This window comes from Cheilinus undulatus, linkage group 15 (genome assembly GCF_018320785.1).
Source record: "Cheilinus undulatus linkage group 15, ASM1832078v1, whole genome shotgun sequence".
In the NCBI taxonomy this organism is placed as follows: Eukaryota; Metazoa; Chordata; class Actinopteri; order Labriformes; family Labridae; genus Cheilinus; species Cheilinus undulatus.
The window spans coordinates 31336456-31356654 of NC_054879.1; the positions used below are offsets into that span (position 1 = coordinate 31336456).

General features: G+C 40.2%; 1 protein-coding gene across 1 annotated transcript in view; it reads right to left on the minus strand.

The window, feature by feature from the left end:
- znf385b (zinc finger protein 385B) overlaps window positions 1-20199 on the minus strand; it is a 56321-nt gene that overhangs the window by 8335 nt on the left and 27787 nt on the right. Inside the window, exon 4 of the mRNA XM_041807668.1 lies at window positions 149-285. Within this exon, the coding sequence (XP_041663602.1) occupies window positions 149-285 (137 nt within the window). The remainder of the gene's footprint in view (window positions 1-148; window positions 286-20199) is intronic.

The following is a 20199-nucleotide window of genomic DNA, read 5'->3' on the forward strand; positions in this document are numbered from 1 at the left end:
CAGAGGTCACCAGCCTGCTGAGGACTGACTGAACGGTGATGACAGAGTGATGCTGACGAAGTGACAGGTCTCTTTATCCCAGTCGGTCTGTACGGCCTGCAGCTACAGCATCCTGTCATCCCTCACACTCACACGCACACAATCATACCGTGTTGAAGTTTGGGAAAAGCCCGACTGGCGACGACGTCTCAACAGGAAATGACAGGAACGGTTTCATCATCACCGAGGGACCGGTGGCACCTATAAGCCCTGGCAACGTGCCGCCCACTGCACCACACCCACTTCCTGGAAAGAGAGACAGAGAGAGACTTTAAATGATGCATTTCCAATCTGATGGCATTGTTATTGATTTGAGCACTTTTCAATCTTGGAGGCATCTGTGGAGGAGGTTAGCAGCTGTTCAACATTAAAAAGGCATGTCCTTTCAGCATGGATGAATCAGCATGGATCCCTGGAGGACCAGCCAGGGGGGTCATGGGGGGTTCATTCAACCAGATCAGATCAACCAGAGGAACAACGCTCCTGTTCTAACGGCATGGAAACAAAAAAAGGGGTTCGGTTGGAGGAGAGTGAGTGAGGAAGTCAGATTGCCTGCTAAGTTGTGAAAACTTTAGTTGTCACTTTGTCACAGCAGATACAAAGAGGCAATCCTCTCAGCGTAGTCAAGCTCAGCCATGTTTGTGGACAAATGACTGAAATGCTGGATGTTGGAGAAGGAAGCCCCTCCCCTTTTGTGTCTTGTGGGCACTTGTGTACATGGAAGTTGAGCGAGTTATTCGTGTGAATTTTAAAAAATTACGAGAGTCAAATCCCTCTATTTGCACAGATACACGATTGTCTGGGTTTGGTGTGAACACATTAGAATGACTGAATACTATCTACAAAAAACTAAAAATATTTTCAATCATCTCAGAAAAATTGAGCTGAAAAGCTGTTGTGGATTTTTAAAGGGGACATATTATGCAAAATACATTTTTTCAGGCTTTTCTAACAAAAATATGTGCCCCTGGCCTGTCCACAACCCCTCCCCCCTTTCTACACTTTTCAAAAAATGTGTGCTAAAACAAGCCGTTCTCAGATTTCCCCTCATGACCTCATGTGGGGAGATAGCGGCGCCCCCATGTTTGGCTGGCCCTCCCTGCTTAGAAGAAAGTTCTGCTCTCCTCTCCTGATGCTCCTCTCAGCTGGAGGATTAGGAAGGCCACATCCATTTCCCGAGAGGGGCGGAGTCAGACGGCTCAGTAACATTTAAAGTCACAGACACAGAAACAACTCATTAAAAGGGTAAAATATGTCCCCTTTAAGTTAAGACAACTTATCTCTTTTTATCAAACTTCAGCTGTCTTGCAGTGTGTTTTGAAAATTTCTATGAATAAAGTTGTCATCATTTTTGAATACAGGAAATTATCAAGAGCTAATTATACACAATGCAATGGATACAGAGAGAAGCTGAAGTCAGCATTTGTAACCTCACAACAATAAACGCTGGTAAGAAGTGATCTGAAAGAGAGACTGTGGGCTCCGCCAGTGCAATAAAAACAGCAGCTGTGGACACAGACCCTAACTTATGACAGACTGTAAACATAGCAGGGGCAGCAGGTCATCAGTGTTTAAAACTGTCTGTAGACTGAGAATCACTCAGACATGTTTATCCAGTGACTTGAGCGTTAATAATGAATATCCAACACTGTAATATTGAAAGAATGTCTAATTAGACCCCCCCTTTCATAAAAACAACTTCTGATGTTCTTAATGAGAGCGTAAACATCACCCCTCTTTCAAAGTAGCTTCACATGCTCAATTTTCTTATTTGTGTTTTCATTAGGATGCTGGAGCCTTCAGTTGGTATTAAAAAACACTTTGCTCGGGGGCATAACTTGTGTTTAAATATAACCTTTCCTCAGACTGCAGCACTCTGCTCTCGCCTTACTCCTTATTGGAACACACAGTATCAACACTCAGGCTATGGAGATGTTTCATTCAAAGAAATCATTGGAGCAAAAACCATGGTGTCAGTGTTAGAAGGTCAGGAGAAGTATCTCAGTCTGGCCTGTTGGCATGAATCTCTTTAAGATGTATTACTCAATGACACATTCATTTGGGCCTCTAAGGGAAAAATAGAGGAATTGAATATCTCTCACTCATACTATACAGATTTATTGATGTTATTTTGACCTGAAGACCTGGACAGTTGATCTACTTAACATTAATAACATGAAGAACATATGGTGCTGCAGCTGGAGGACAAAGACTGTAATAATACAGGAAGAAAATAGGTTTAAAAGCGGCTCACACGGCCAGTCCATGTGTCAGCTTGCCAAAGGGCCACTAAGGGCTGTTTTGCATATCTGAACTCTTCTTCACCTCTGTTTAAAGAGGCAAAGATTAGAGCTCATACACCTACAGAGCAACATAATGTGATAAAACAGGATCACTAAGCCATTAAAAACTACAGTAGTATCATAAGGAGCCATAAGGAGCCAAATCAGCATTATTTTTTTGTGTCATCCTTGTGTACCCGGGCCATTTAAGGAAAAGTCGTGATGCCTTGAAAGTCAGAGCCCAAATCTCTCCTTGCAGCTGTGTTTGTTCCCAGTTACGCATGAGAAGGTGTTACATATACATACAGGCTATGAACAAATACAAAGAGTGTGGACCTGCTGGAGAATAAGTGTGATTGTTCTTTCTGTGTACCTTTATAGTCACAGCTTGCAAGGGCCCTGCAGTGAATGCTTTCGTAACAACAGAGTGTGGGTGAAAACACTGAGAGCAACTGAATCAGCTCTGACAGAGGAGGAGGAAGAGGAGGAGAAGGAGAACATTTAGTCTTCTTGGTTGAGTCCATCTGTCCAACTTAATTTAGGTAAACCCATTTCTTTCCATTTTAAATGCTCTATAAACCAGTCTAGCCAAATTAAAATGCTTTATTATTCATTTGGTCCCATTTTGCATGTTTTAAAACCCATTTAAGAAAATCTAAATGGACTGTTAGACTTCTTACCCACTGTAAACACACTGTAAACCACTCTGACGACCCTACAACCCACTTTAACCCACTGGAGAAGCACCATTAACCCTTCTCAATGAATTATGAGACCAAAACAACATTTACTCAGTACAGTTTCAGGATGAGGATGTCTAAGATGATTGAAAATGCTGGTATTAAGCAGATTCATGGTTTTGATGTCATACATGAGCCAGAATAGTCCAGTCTTCTTGCTGACATATAAGGGATAATGAATAGTGAGAGGCCAATCAAAATCAAGTATTTAACATAGCCATGTAATAGTGTGCTATAAACTATTCTAAATCCAATTATACTGGAATCTGACATTTTTTTAGTCATTGTGGGTGCTCTATTGTCCACTGTCATTTGTTCAGCTTTTGCAATTTTCAAGATTCTTTCAACATTTAGTGCTCACTGTAACTGACCCAAAAATATAGCTGAATAAAGCTTTTTTGAGCACCATAACCCAATGCATTCTTCTCTTTATACAATTTAAAGCGTGGTTTATGCTTTTGCCTCAAATTTATACTATAGAGATTTGGGAATGATTATCCAGCTAAATGGCTGATTTCAGATCCATAGGTTGTTTGCAATCACGTGATCCTGAATGTCCATTAGGGGTCAGGAAATGGGGCCATTAGGACGGTCATTAGGAATGAATGGGAACAGATGAAAGTTAGCACTTTATAACTCTACACTGACCTCTGTGCTGCAATTATCATCAGAAAATTGCTGTATTCATTGATTATGATCCATACACTTTACCACAAAAAATGTTTTTACCACAGTTTAGCTGATTTACCTGAGGTTGAGGCGATCAATATCACATATTACTCAGTCCTACAGACCTAGTGCCTGGCGTTATCTTGTCAGATGAGGGAAGTCAAAGTCTTGTGGAGTCTTTAACCGAGCTAAGATGCTACCTGAGCCCCTTTAACATATAAATAATCCTTGTTTTGTCACAAATATACTTTTACTTGAATCAGTGATGTGCTATCGAGTAATGATGAGCCGTTCACAAATGAGCCTGTGCTACGGAACGGCTCTTTTATGTTAGCTGTGGTAGCTCCTTGCTTTTCCTCCATCCTTTGTCATTCTTTAATCCAGATTTAAAAAGCCAAACTGCTACCAAATAAAGAGCTGTTTGGAAGCCAAACAACCAGCTCTGGGCCGAGTGATCTGGCTCTCTAGGAAGAGACAGATTTCCTGTCACAACAGATGAGAGTGGACAGATATCAGCTGAGGAAAACACGGGTAAGATCACAGTCTAATGTGTTAAACTAGTGGTTCCCAACCATTTTTCCTTTATTAAGTACTTTCTCATGATTCTACTTAATATACTTCAGAGCAGACAAAACCTCACACTCCCCCTGAGATCTTTGCCCCCCTTTGGGGGTGCTGGACCCCAGGTTGGGAACCACTGCGTTAAACCATGGCAAAACTGTACTTAATCAAACCGGAGAACTTTGTGGAAATGGACCATACATGGGTGTTGTGTGATACCACGTCTAGGCTTTAGATGGAGGCGAATATTTTTGGTACACAAAAGTAGTTTAGGAATAAAAAATATTCTTGATTTTACACTTTGAACGCGGTAGTCGTTTGTCTATGCAGAAATCCCCTCTTGCCCTCCAAGGGGAGTTCTCTTCTGCTGCATGACGTCATCTGCAAAGAAAGTGTCACCTGCACCAGAATTAAACTATTTAACATTTTTATCAGCTCAGGCCAACAATACAAGCCAAGCACTCTGTTCAAACTGTAACACAGCCATGCTGCACTGGTAGCCACTGTAGTTATTCTGACTGACTCCTGCCTTGCTGTCACAATGCTCTTTAATCTGATATATCAACCGCTACCTGCCAAAGCATCGATGGCATCTCCTAGGAACAGAATGGTTAACTCTATTTTGATCTAGATAACAGGGATTAAGTTCTCCAGAGGCTTTGTCAGTTTATAATTGCATATGACAGAAGCGTTGAAGCATCAGATGGGAATTTATTCACCTAGGAACATTACTATTAGTGATACACACTGTCATGATGAGTACTGCTTTTGTGTTGGTGCGTTCCTCTGCAACTAACCAGTTGCACTAACCAGTTTTAAGTTTAAGAATGTATATCTACCCATTTAGATACTGTGATGTAAATACTGTATCACTATAGCAAGTAACTAGAAATTCATTAAAAGACATCCATCTGTCTATTCATCCATCCCAGATTCCATTCTGATTATGCATGGCAATTATCAAAAGCTCCGACAACAAACGAATAATTAAAACCACATATCCTCTTTAAAACATCTTTGAAGCCATTGTTACTCTTCCTTAATTATTCATTACCCATCTTAACCCTCTCTGCATGCCTTATGACTAATATTTAACACTTCCTTAATGCACTGTAATCCAGTGTAATATGACTAATCCGCTTCTATCCCTTGCAGATGGGGATTTCTCAGAAAGTTTTAGATGTTGATCGGTGTAAACTCAATTGAGCATGCTCATGTGGACCCAGGGCCAGACGAGGCCAAGCCAGGCCAGGAATTCTGAACTATGTGTGCTCTTTCAGGCTGACATTAGGATAGCTTTGCGTTGGCCTTGTGCCATGCTTATTCTCACCGAGTTTATCCTCATATACCAGAGCTGTGAGTCAGTATCTGTATTTATCACTAACAGCATGACACAACACAGTGCTGTAATCAAACACATGTAGACAGACACACAACAGGCCATATCACTGTCTGGATCAGCTGCTATTAGCTAGGAGATTATGTATAATAGTAAATACAGATTAGCATCTATTTTTAAAGACGGTGTAATGTGTCAGACCTGCTGAAAATAAAAGCTTTGGCTTCAATAATTCATCATATCTTCAGAAAAGGGGATGTCATACTAGTAAACCTAATCTGAACTCTTTCACAGTGTCATAATCGACACACACTGTGAAATAAAGGTATTTCCAGTGAGTACTGCCAAGAAAGGTCTGCATTAATAAATAGTGTTTACAGGCAATGGTACCAGCTATGTTTTTCTAAGTAATAGTTTAACATTTCCGAAACTAACTTAGGAGGTATATTGAACAGTCAAGGTTGAATTACGTATGTCCACAAGTGTCGATTTCAACTGTCGGTAAACTAGCCTTCCTTCTGACTCAGGAGTGATGTTGCTTAGGATATAATTAAATGTTTATTTAAGTTACTTATTACCCCATCAGTTGACAGTTTCTGAATTAAGCTTTATCTACATGCATATTGATCATGTTTCGGATGAAGAAACCCCAGAAACTGAAAACTCTGAAAAGAAAACTAAATGTACCTAAAGGATCAATGAAAACAGTGAATCTTGCCGAAGATCAGCTGACAAAACAAGAAACAACTGAACCTCCTAAAGGGCAAATAAACTCATCACAATTATGCCCAACTTATCCAAGAGAACCACTGGAGCTTTATCAAAACACCCTTAAAATTACCCTTTACTTTGGGCTTCCAAGCTCAACAAAGGAAGGATCGAGGGGAAGAAAGTTTCTGACACTATCAGTTAAGCACTCTGCATGAGCCGCCCCAAGACACTGTCAAACTGATAGAAAACCTAAATTTGAAAGACATTTCATTCAGGAAAAGTGTCCAGCATGGCACAGGACGGCAACACCAGCTGGTGACTTCAGCACTGGAGAAGAGGAGCAGTACATTGATGTCACCTCAGATTCAACAATGTGGTTGCAGTTGAAGTCCATGAAATTGTTCATATTTGGATTGGAAAAGCAGTACCCGCTGGGGAGCCCTGGCAACACTCTTCCCTTTTGCATCATCCTACTCATGTCAGATAGGTTTTCCTGCTGTTGCCTCAGTCAAGACAAAACTCAGGTCAAAAATGGACATTGTAAATGAACTGAGAGTGGCAGTCTCAAAACTGCACTCAGACACGAGAAGATCAGTGGCATAAAACAAACTTATAGTAGTCAATAAAAAACACTGAGTTAGAGGGATAATTTGTGAGAAGTTTAAAGAAAATCCCACAAAGCATTGAGAAGCAAGGATGACCATGAGGCCCAATGACTTTGACCTTTGACCTACAGCCTACTAATCAAATCATACTTCAGTCAGAGTGGACATAAGTGCACATTTTGAAGGAAATCCTTTGAAACATCTTCAGATATCACATTCACTGAAACCATTGTATGAGTTTTTTAACTTTTCTATCAGAGATCCAAAAATCAAAACTCACCAACACAGTTCCCTGGACATCTTCTCAAACTGAAACCTTCAAGGAATACTGAATATCAGATTATAGCTGCGTTTTTGTTTGGTCCAGTTTGATCTAGTACAGTTTGGTATGGCAAATCCCAAGTAGTTTGTGTGTCCACAGACACCCTAGACACACTGTCTTGTTCAAGTCCCTCTGCACCTCCTCGTCACTGACAATCACCAGGAAGGTGTGCATCTCCAAGGTTGTCCATGGGGTGGTATTACGCGCTGACATAGTTGATTAAAACTATCATCCTGGTAATATTCTACTTTTAAAATCCATGGGATATTTAAATTGGCGGGTTCCGTGTTTGTGTTTAGTACTGCTATCGTACGGGAAGTGACCAATCTCTCAACCAATCAGTGAACTGCAGTGTGTCTATTGTCTGTCTAGCTCTGCCTCCCCTACCCTCTTGCTAAACCAGGGTCTGCTGAAGTTGGTAATGCTGTTTGGCCATGTGGTAGGGTAGGAAAGAAAGAGAATGTCTCTGTGTTGGCATGGTGGTTGGTAAGAGCGAGCATGTAGGAGGGTGGCTCTGGGACACTGGAGATCACTGTTCAGCCCTCTGGAGGTGTCATGGGACAAATAGGACAAAACACCAACAAAGGGGGGTTCCCAATTGACAACACTGGTGAAGTGTTGGCTTCTTGCTACCAATCAGTCAGCACAGTTGAGGTGTGGAGGCAAATAATGATGATTTAACTGGCTTTGGAACTTCTTTGCTGAGTGCGGGACAGATATGTGAGCTTGGCACCCCAATGAAAGGGTGCCAAAAAAGTGGGATGGTATGAGTTGTTTGTTTAGGACCCTTTCTAACTTTTGATAATGGAAATGCAACCAACACTTACCATGCTGGACTACTCAGTGGAAACAGCCTATGTGAAACAAGTATTAAACTACTCAATGTTGTATTGACTTTTAATACACAAATTTATGTAAAGTCATGCCTTATAGTAGCACTAAAGCCTTCAACTCTTCACAAACAACTGAAACCACCTTCATGACTCTTTCTTAAGAACCCCTTGAACCCTCTTAAGGACTACTGCAAACCACCTCAAAGACCACTATAACATGAACTGGTTAGCTTAAGCACTATGTCAGCCACCTCAAGAAAATGTAGACAATTCTGAAAGACCACTTCAATATTTTGAAACCATTTGTACAGGCAAGTCAAAGGTTTCCTTGTCTCTCGAGTCTCATCACCAGCACCCAACCCCACTGTAAGTATAGATTCGTCTTACAAATTACACTGCAAAGCAATGAACCCTTTATCTATCCTCAAAGACCATTAAAACTAACTTAAGGACCAATTAAAACTTATTAAGGAACCCCTTAATCTGCTCAAGGGTAACTTCATCCCCCGAAAGGATCCCGAACACGTCTTGAAGGAGTGTCGGACTATCTCCAGGATTCCTTTAGAAACTCTATCTCACAACTGTCTGACCTCATTTTCAATGTCAGTGTCTCAGTGTCAACCAACACGACCCTCAAATACCCCGTGGTTTTAACTCTGCAAGCTTCAACGCCTTTCTGTTTTTGATTGAGTTCGTTTTATGGAGTGAATGTGCCGCATATCGAAAACAGAGTTCTACTGAGTCTGTAATTGGACATGGTTTCCTGTATGGTTGGTATGATCGGAGATATCTTTAAGTATGTGTCTGTGTGACGAATAGTGTGGTGACAGGGTCATCTTAATCCTGTCCTTCTGTCCTCTGATATCTGGTTACAACACTCATGCACACGCACACAGTAACCCTTCAGTCTTACAGTTAGTTGCTGTTCTAAGAAGGTGCTATAAATACTGAAGCACATCTGCTACTGCATTCACATGGAAATGGACCGTAAGCCAGAATGAAAACCAGCCAATAACTCAGTAACAAGCCAGACAGTTTTATTTCAGGCTGTTGATGACTGGTCAGAAGATCTGAGAAACCAGGCGCCACCTGTAAACAAACTAACACTCTCTGTTTAACGCTTCTCCATAAGTTTCTTTAACTAACGGTTTTCCATCAGCAGACCACAAATCTTAAGCCTCAAAATTGTTAATAAAAGCAGTGCGCCCTTTTCATGTCCAGCCCCTGAGCTTGTACTATGTCCTTGAGATGGTGCAGCACATCACAGCAGGGCGGAAAATGCAAGCAAGGCAAGGCATACATGGAAGCCATAACCAAGCGGATGGCATAGTAGACAGAAACATCTGCACCAAGTATGGGCGGGAGGTCAAGACGGAAGACACCCCCAAATGTGTTCAAGAGTACTTGAGCTAAGGTTCTGGGTTGTGGCCACTCAGCCGAACATAGTGGTCGTCGATAAACAGCAGAAGAAGGTGGTGGTGATAGATGCAGCAATGCCAAGTCACAGCACCATCAAGAAGAAGGAACACGAGAAGCTTGAGAAATACCAAGAGCTGAAAGGAAAGTTACAGAAGATGTGGGGAATGAAGGCGGCTGTGGTACCGGTGCTGAGAGGAGCTGTAACCCCTAAACTGGGAGTGTGGCTCCAGCAGATTCCAGGAACAACATCTGAGATTCCTGTCCAGAAGAAGAGCACAATCCTAGGAACAGCTAAGATACTGGGAAGAACCCTCAGGCTCCCAGGCCTCTGGTAGACCGAGCTTTCAATTCTCAAACATCCTTCTTATTCAGAGGTGGAAACCAATTGCTAATACTCACGTTACTGTAATTGACTGGATTTTTGTGTACTTGTACTTTTTTGTGTAGATTATTTTAAATCAGTAATTTTACTCTCACTTAAGAATATCTTGGGGGAAGTATTGTACTTCCCATTTTAAAGAAAATAAACAACTGCATTAAAGAATAATATGAAAAGCCAAAATGAGGAAGCCCTAGCTTTCTGTCTTTCAAATAACATCCTAATACAGCTGTTGCATGTCACTTTACTATAAAGACGAGCCTTTAAACCTGGCTGTAGATTTTACATATTTTTTTTATTGCATATTAAAGAAAAAAAATGATCTTACTGGATTAGGAATGCACCAGATTTGTCCAAGCAAAGTACATTTACATTAGGATACTCATCGTTACCAAGTACAAATATGATATAATAAATACCATACATTTTATTTTTAAGTTAATTTTATTTTGTGAATTGTTCTTCACTCCTTCTCTAAACATTTTATCGGTGCATAATTTTCTTTTTCCTCTACTTATGCCATCCTCTTATCAAAATATCACCAAACTGCAGACAAGGCTCCAGCTTTGACTACTACTCACATAATGAGAGGCTTGTTTAAGATTTGAAAATTGTCTAGTGTGAGGCCGGCTTAAGCTGCCTGAGGGCACCATCAGACTGGATGGAGGATTGACACAACCTCAGTTGTGCTCTGGATGTCCTTGCATAATACCAGGGCCATGGGGAAATAACCTGTTGAGAAAATAACAAAGTTCACATCTTCAAGGCGGACTAAGGGGTGGATGTGGCAAGTAAGCAAGGGCTACCATTTGGGCAGGTAAAAGGGTTGCCACGAGCACCTGGTTGTGCTGTGGAAGTCCAAGGGTCCCAGAAACCCCCCACGGTCTCCCTATCACCAAGGGTTAAGAGACCTGGACAAAAGAAATGTTGGGACAGTGTGTAAAATGTCCTTTAATACCCAGTCATGTTACTGACCTGTTGCTTGTTCACCAAAAAACTGCTGTTGGCTCAGTGCTTTGCACTGTTGAATGTGGACTTGGAGATAAGGGGACCAAATCCCAGTCAGAGCATGAGTGTTCAGTGTGGGTCCTTGGGTAAGGTCCAGTCCCAGATGTCAGTCGATTGGTTGCAATAGCAGATAAAAACGTCTGTAAATGACATTATAACATTGTAATAATTTTCAAAATGATCCTCCAGCTATTTTTTTCATACGTACCACTTACTTTTCCAGACTTTTGTTGCTCTATCCCTACTTTTATGAGATATGTCACTGCCATCAAATTGTAAATGAGCTAATATTTTTTGTGAAATGGTCAAATGTCTCAGTTTCAACATCTGATATGTTGTTTATGCTCTATTGTGAATAAAATATGGATTTATTTGATTTGCAGATCATTGCATTCTGTCTTTTTTTACATCTTACACAGCATCCAGACTTTTTGGGATTGAGGTTGTTTTTATTTTTAGACAGAGTTGAAAACTGGGGTGAGAGTGGGTAAAGTATGACACACAGGAAAGCTGATTTAAACCCCTCTGAATACTGGGCGCATGGACGTAACCTTGGCTAATATGCATGGAACATTGTTACATCTATACAATTAAACAATGAAAGAGAGAATAAAGAAAAAATGTCTGAGAGAACCTTATGTTGGCTGAAACCTGTGGCTGCTTTACTATAATGATATAACAGCATTAATTACAGTTGATTGACTAAAAACATAAATGCATCACTTACTTCAACATCCATTCTGCCTCTGTCATTTCTGCTAGAGTGCCATCACTAATAGTGGAGCCTTACAGTATAGACAATACTCCCATGACCTTATGTTACTTCCTGACATCATCATTGTTTTGAATGACAGACCACTGGTGGCATAAATTACATGCTGTGCAGATGAGTCATTATAAAGCTGAACCATTTCACACTTCAATATGATCAAAGTTTCCTGCTGCAGCGTGTGCTGACATCAGCAGCTGCTCAGATTAGACAGTCTATAAACTACCTTTAAAACCTATAACTAACCCCCTGATAATTCTCCGCCTCCAGTTTCCTGCTGGTCAGTTCAGTTTGATCTGAAGCAGTGAGATTTACGATTCTGGACGCAGTCAGGGTTATCTCTGGCATTCACACCTCTCTCGCACACTTTTACACACACACATCAGTTCTACTTGGAAGCTCATATGATAAAGACGTAAGAAGGAAAAAGGGCTGTACCGTCAGCTGCAGACTGAAGCTCCTGTAACTGATCTGGCCTGCAGAGCTCTGTGTCATCTGTTACAAACCACAACTGGCAACTACAGAGCACGGCTTAAATTTAATCACTCACCCGATCTAGCACATAAATCCAAATGGAGCTGATTAATTTGATAGTGGCAGGAGGAAGCAGACAGAACATTTGTGGTGTTTTTAACATGTTAAGGATGGGTTTGAAGTGTTGACAGATGCACCAATAAAGTAGCTCTTCTGCAAAGCTGTAGGTCATTATCTCTGTTGTTTGTGGTTTTCCCATAATCAGATTTCAATTATCATCTAACAACTTAACAAATTTTCCTGCCCCCTTGTTGACAAATCCAAAACAGGCAACACAATTTGGACGAGTCAGTGTGAAGTGTGTGTTCCTGGCCATGAAAGAAAACAATTCAGCCTTGGCCGGTGTCTAAAATCTTAACAGATATTGAAAATGTGAGAGACCTCACACATAAAAACAAGTGAGAATGGCTAAGTCTCATTCTTAAAGTGTCTGGAGAACAACAATATAACCAAATAGCTTATCACAAACTGACAGACTGCATTCACACCAACAAGAGTCCTGACTAAAGACTGGAAATCTCTCAGTAGCTCTTACATTGAAACATGACTTTTGAGTAAAAAATATAGCAGATGGCAAGCAGGAATTGTTTTTTAACAGAATATTAATGAAGACAGAAGAACACTAGAACCATCACCTAAATACATCTTAAATACATCTGCAAGGCACACAAGTGCAAGACAAGGAATGTACTGTAGTGAGAGCGCTATGGCAGTTTCCACTTTGACCTTTTACCTCCAAGTTGGTGCAGTTTATCCGTGGGTCAGAGTCAAGCATTCTTGAACTATTGTAGCATAATCTACAATGATTTGTTCAATTTGTTGAATGTTTTCAAAGTTGCTGATGTGCATGGGCGCCCAGAACGTTCATCATCTTGGGCATCCTCGATCTTTACACCTCAGTAAAAGATTCAGCAGCTGTTTGGTTCAACTTCACCAAAAATTTGTGTTGTACTCAAGGCCACACTATCCGAAACCAAGACTTGCCCGAGACCAGTCTGCAACAAGACCAAGACAACAACAAGACTTTTGGGGGTCAAGGCCGAGACAAGACAGAGAGTGAGACAAGACAAAATCAATTAAGAAAAAAAAAACATTAAAGGTTGAACAGTTAAAGAGCATTCTCTCTTTAATTTTAGTTTTCTTTTTAATAAATTTCACAGATAAAAGCAAGATGTCTGCAATTCTTTCAGAGCACAACGTGCAAAAATCTCAAATCTTAACAAATTTGTTCAACGAACTTCTTGTATGTATTTAAAAGCAACCGACAAATCTGGAATTATTTTAAATATCTGAAAATGAGATGTTTATTTAGATTTGCCAGGTGAATGAGGCCTAGAGTAAGTGTACAGAGGTATTTCTGACTAGAAATAAGATGGACTGATGTCCCAATTTTTGCAGTTGTTTTAGCAAGTGCTTCTCCTTATTATCAGGTTAATGAAGTCAAAGAAAAGCAGATCAGTGCTGATCTCGACCAGTCTTGATGAAAAATCCCGAGTTCGGCCAATCCGAGACCAAGTAAAAATGCTCTTGACTCGAGACAAGACCAAGGCATTCAAAATATGGTGTTGATACCGGTCTCAAGACCATGACCGTTCTTGGGTACTACAACACTGCCAGATATGACAAGTTATTGTGTTACTAAACTTTTAAGATCATCATTTTCCAACACCTCAGCAAAAACATGTGCACTTCAATCCCTAGCTAGCAGTGAACCTGAGACATAACTTATTGGAAACTTACAGCAGCTGTGCGTAAATACCCAGCCTTTAATATATAACACTCTGTGTGACTGTATATCACAGCAGCTTTCTCAGAGCTTCTTTGCCCTTATTCTTTACTGTGAGTTTGATTTGACAACTGGCTCCACTAGCAAACAACAATAACAGCTGCCAGTTAAGCTTCAGTATGTAGTTTATTTCCATGGATGGATTATGCCTGTTACGTTGTGATTCACCTGAATCCACGACTGTCATCGGGCAAATCCATCTTGAAAAGCATCAATCTGCACCAGTCAGAGTTTGACTGGAAGCAGTAAGTATAAATGGTAAATGGACTTGAGCTTGTATAGCGCTCTTCCAGGGGTCCAACAACTCAAAGCACTTTTACACTGCAGGTCACACCTACCCATTCACACCCTTCTCTCTCCATTCACACACTGATGGCAGAATCTGCAATGGAGAGTTGGTCATCAGTATAACCCTCCAATTTATATTCATCCATTTACACGCCACCAATAAAGAGGTAGGAGCAAATTGAGGTTAAGTGGCTTGCCCAAATACACATCAACATGTGACTGCAGGAGCTGGGAATCAAACCCTCAACCTTCTGACTGTGAGACGGAGCCAGAGTCCCCCCAGTGTAGCAGTTAACTCTGATAAAGCTTTAGTTTAGTGGCAGTTTTATCATAATTGTGCAACATTTCTCCATTTAAACAAGAGCAAAGAGCTACACTGAACACTTCTCTCAGTGTAGAAGACATTTTTGCTGTTCTCCTGTCCTGGCTGTTTATATACTACAGCAGCTTTTGTTACTTAGCTGCGCATGTATCCAACCACGTTTCATCTTGTTCTGATTAGCTCATAATGAATGTGACAGACAGCACACTCATCCAATCACCTTCTGAGATTTTTGTTGAAAAAGTCCTACCCTACACAAACATTTTGTATGGGAGCTTTCTCAGATGAACATGAAATCTACCCATGCAATGGATATATGAAACAATCTATCTGGCATGTCAGGCTGTATAATAAACGTGACAGATGGAATAACCCTCTGAGTATTTATTTGAAAGGTTCTACCATTCCCAAACACCATCTGTGGCCTGCTGCCCAGATGGATATGAAACATATATCCTATGCAAGGAATATGTCAAACAGTCTATCTGGCATGCATCGTCTTTGAACCTGCAGCTAGGTGTACTAGAAGCCAGAATGAAATTAATTTGACCACTGATATGTTGGCAGATGTTTGTCACTGTAAACTGACGCATTGGTGCATACCTGTACCGATATAAATGCAAAGTTTTAAGAAAATCTGTCAAAGCGTATGGATGGACATCCAAAAACAAAATACCCCAGCTATGGAAGCGTAACTACAGATGAAGTGGTAAAGAAGGCATGAACTTTATTGTGCATGTTAGAGCATGTGGTAGAGTGGAGTAAAAATAGATTTTTAATTGGCTATCATTTCTTTCACAGGAAAATCCACAGAGTGCGTGCTCAGCTGCCTTCTGGGTTTCCCTAGCACAGCAGGATATCGGTTCATGAAATGGTGCAACCCCAACGCTCCTCAAAGCAGAACGGTTCACTCACTAAAACGCCTTACCCCACAAGGAAACCTGGAAAGAAAATCTTTAAAACCACTGACACCCTGCTGAGTTTTGTTTTAAAGGAGCATCATATCAAAAACAGCCCTATAAGCTTTTAGTGTTAACTCTGCCTCAGCCAAGCCATACCAAAATGCAAAAATAGATGCTGGAAAGGAATAAAGAGTATTCATCCATAGGACCTCACAAATAAATCTGATGAAACACATAAATCATCTGCATAAATTAATAACACAAAAACAGAGCCAGCTACGTGCAATTAAAATAAAACCAGCACATAGCAACCGACCGGCCAGTAACAACTCATGTTTCAGCTGCACTACACTTCTTCAGTGTGAGTATGTGAGTGTGAGGGAGAGGCTCAGTAACACTTTCCATAACACTCTAAATATGTCCAAACATATATCAAAGTGTGTAAGTAATACCCACGTATGTCTGATTGACAGAGGTACACTAACGTCCTGCAGAGTGCATGTAGTCCATCCATCATTACCGCTTCTTTGTTGTTACACAGACATAAATGCTACTACATTTTTTTTTTTGTGCACTGGGATCAACTTTGGTTAACTTTTTTATTAGCAAGCTGTGTTGACAGCTGACCTTTAAAGGAACAACGAGCCGTAAAGACCAAAATAGTGGAAGATATTGTAGCTTATTAGCTCCGTTGAACCATCCAGTTTTATCTAACCCTGTTTGTCAGGGAATTAACTGATGCACAAAAGAGGAGTAGTTCACGAGCTGTTATGTAACGGGAATCCCTGCTACAAAAATGTGTCCTTAACAAACTTTGGGGAATCACTGAATATTTACTAAATACTTATTGATAGTTATCTGAAATCTGCAGATCTGCCAATTTAGTTCTTTAATAAAGGCCTTAAAATGTCACAGGTAAATTATAGCATTCAAATGTATTATATAGCAGAGGAATCAGTGTAGCAAAAATACTCATAAGCACATTTTTAAGCATTAAATCAGCCTTTCTCAACCAGAGTGCCTTCTGGTCCCATCAGGGATTCCTTCAAAATGCTTTAAATTCATTATCAATCCTCAGGAATTTGCAGAAGCAGAAGTGACTTCCGCACAGAGAAACTCCACCAAGAGGTCATGTTTCGAGCATTCAAAGTGTGAAAATATATACATTCCTAATTCTTAAGATACTACTGTGTCCCGAAAGTAGTGAAATATTCAGGCAAAAATGAAAGGAAATGGCAGCTGGCAGGAACTTAAAAACCCTCCCTCTAAAGCTTAAACGGCCTGCTTGTGTATGGTCCATCTTCACAAAACAGCCTGGTTTGGTCCAGAACAGGTTTTTCACGGTTTAGCTCTGATCTGATGGAGGAAAGGAAACTGGCATTCAAACAGGAGCTGGCTACCGCAGCTAACATTAAGACCCATTTAGTAGCACAGGCACACCTTTATTTAGTCGCTCAACTCACAAGGTTTATTCATTTGACAGTACATCCTTGTTTCAATTTAAAGCATGATTGTGAAAAAATGTTTTTTTTTTTTATGTTAAAGGGGCTCAGCTAGCTTCTTAACTCAGTACAAGGCTCTTCAAGACTCTTTTCTGTTTTCATGTGCCTTGAGGACACTGAGAGGTTACAGGACTGAGTAATATGGGATATTCATTGCCACCACGACAGGTAAAATCCCTAAAAATCACTTTTTTGTAAAAGTGTAGGGATCATATTCAATGTACACAGAAATATTCTGCTAACTGCAGTGTACAGGTCCATTTTTGAAGTGCAAACATTTCTCACTTTACATTCATTCCTAATGGTCGTCCCCCACTACCTGACCCCCAATAGACATTCTGGATCACATGATTGCAAACAACCTCTACATTTTGACTGGGCTTACTATCATTATTAAAACATTATGGTATGCTTTTACAAAGTCATATAACATAAATGATGGTTGGCAATGTACTTAGAAAAGTCTTGTGTCATTATCTTTAAATCATTAGGGGCACTTTAAGGAGTTTATCAGGGATTAAACAGCACTAAAATGCTGGATCCTGCAATACTGTACATTTTGAACATATACCTTAGCTAGTTTGACAGATAATGTGCATAAATGTGACCAACCCTTTTAGAGACATCGATTGCTGTGTGGAAAATATGTGTCTACACTGGCTCTTGTTTAAATTTCCCCAGCTTGTGCTGAAACCTTCTCCTCACACTCAGGCTCATTCTTTTCATTTCTGCTTCAGCTTCTTGGTTTTTTTTTTTTTTCTCTCTGTAGTTTTGACACACAAAACAAGGTGAACCATGTGGGTAACCAGTCACCTTATATCTGCTCTGGTTCTCTGCCAGGGCTTTAGCTTTAGTTTGAGAGCATTCCCTCCCAGTGGTTATACTGTATATCATTACTGCTGAAGTACTGCAATGGAGGGGACAAGAACTTGATGTAGAAATATCACAAGAGGATTGTTGTTAAATGTGGAGCAGCAACAGTCATCCACAAGCTCTATGAAATGGACAGAATTTGGATGGAAGAATCGGGTACAGTTTTTTTTTCATAACACCCCACATTAAAAATCAACAGTCTAAAACACATAACCCATGCTGGAGACAGTGTGGCCACATTGACACCAACCATGATCATATCTTATAGTACATGTGCAAAAAAAAATCAGTTATTCTGAGTAAAGACTGGCTCTGCTCAGAAAAAGATTTTAGGTGATGCAATACCAAATGATGTGTTTATTTAAGTGATTTTCTTAACAAAAAAAAAATGTTTTCAAAAAGACTGGTATTTGTGTACAAAACTGCTTGTGGCTTGTAAAAAATCCATTACAAGAGGCTGGTATAGCTCTCAAAGAATGGATGGAAATATTAACTGAAATATACAGAAAGGAAAAGATTACTTTTTCACCAAGACTTAAAGGAAGTGGATTAAATGGGCCCACTTTGCTGCATAGTACAGGAATGTTTGTTTGACTTTGGACATTGATGGATTTGTTAATGACAGTATGATTATTATTTCATACTCATGCAGGCCCCACTGGTTATTCTCTTCATCACTGCTCATTTATGTTATATCCTTGTCTTCACAAATGTCAAAAGTGACCAAAAAAAGGATATTAAAAAAGAAATACTGCAATGTAATAAACATTTCTTACATTCCTACTGCATTAGCATCTCTAATATCACCATTTTAAAGAGTTATTTGGGGGATTAAATGCATTAACTAAGGACAGAGTGGAAAATCAGGGAGAGAAAGGAGCCACAGTCTTAATGCAGACCTGAGTTGTCTGCCCAAAGGATTGCAACATTGGCCTGACCCCATGATAATATTTTCCGGTTTGTAAGTATTTAGATTCACTCCAAAATTTAATGATGTCTTCCTCAGCCCCCCCAAGAACCCTAAAAACTGCTTGCTGATTAATCTTAAAGCAGATTTAAATTTGTCTGTATTTCTGTTATTTATAGGTCAGTCAATACATTCGCTCAAATCTACCTCGCTTTCCTTCAGAACCTGTTGCAAATCCTTTTGACATTTTCTCTCCTGGACAAGTTTAGAGCAGCTTAGGGCCTCTGTCTAATGATCAGTCAGACTCTGCTCTTTTATTCATTCACAAATTCTCAGGCTGTGCAAGAGATAGCCTCCTCCAGTTTATGCTGGCCCATAGGGCCCACTCATCCAAGGTTAAATTAGCTAGAATTTACCTTGATATAACACCTACCTGCAATAAAAGCAAAAAGCGGGGATGCCACTCTCATACAAGTTTACTGGCTTTGCCTAAAAAAACTCTCTTTCTTAAATATTAACAGTCTTGATATAGACTATATTGTTGCCCTGTTCAGCATTGCTGCTAAAGCTAATAAACATCTGAGATTTGTGTTGCGTCCTAGTCAGATTATTGCTGCCCTTCCCATGGTTGGCCAGCAGCTTTGGGATGTGATGTCCTGTCTTAAATTGGAAATTCCTCATCATTAGATCAGTGGTTCAGAGGAAAATTACTTCAATTCCCTGTAAAGTGATATCCAAAATTTGTGTCTAAACATACTAGATATATTGGAATAAGGCTATTGTAAACATGTAAACACTGAGATCTACATGTGACAGAATTTAGGAAGCTTTTCTTTTCTGGCTAGTTTTAAGATGAGCAGGGCAAATATAGAAGCCAGGACATCACCAGCTGCTATGGGAAATTACCCCACCTCCCAAACACTACAATATAAAATCACAGAACAGTTTATCTCAGTACAGCCTGTTAGCTGATGTCACTGCCTTCAGTAAAAATTTACAGCCAGCTAAATGCTTTGTTATTTTCATTGTGAGGTAAATTTGCCATATCTATTAGCCACAGTGGCCTATGGGTCACTAAAAGGATCATAACAGAGAGGTTTGTGATGGGAAACAGACTTCTGTCCGCTCTGGCACAGAGCCAGGCAGCTACACTCTGGCCATAGTTCACCGAAAGGTCAGGGGCCAGGCTAATTGCTGGAGTGCTTATCAATTTTTTTTCTCATTTAAACAAGGAGGAACAAACATCCTACCCACTGAAAGTGTGTTGTAATCCACATTTCACTTGTCTTTCATCCTGGATGATTAAAAGAAGCAGACTGTGGCTTTGTCTCTCTCAAAGCAGCTACAGTTCAATCCCTCCTGTCTGTTAGCTTCATGATAGTAAAGTTCAGTAAAGTATCTGATGATAT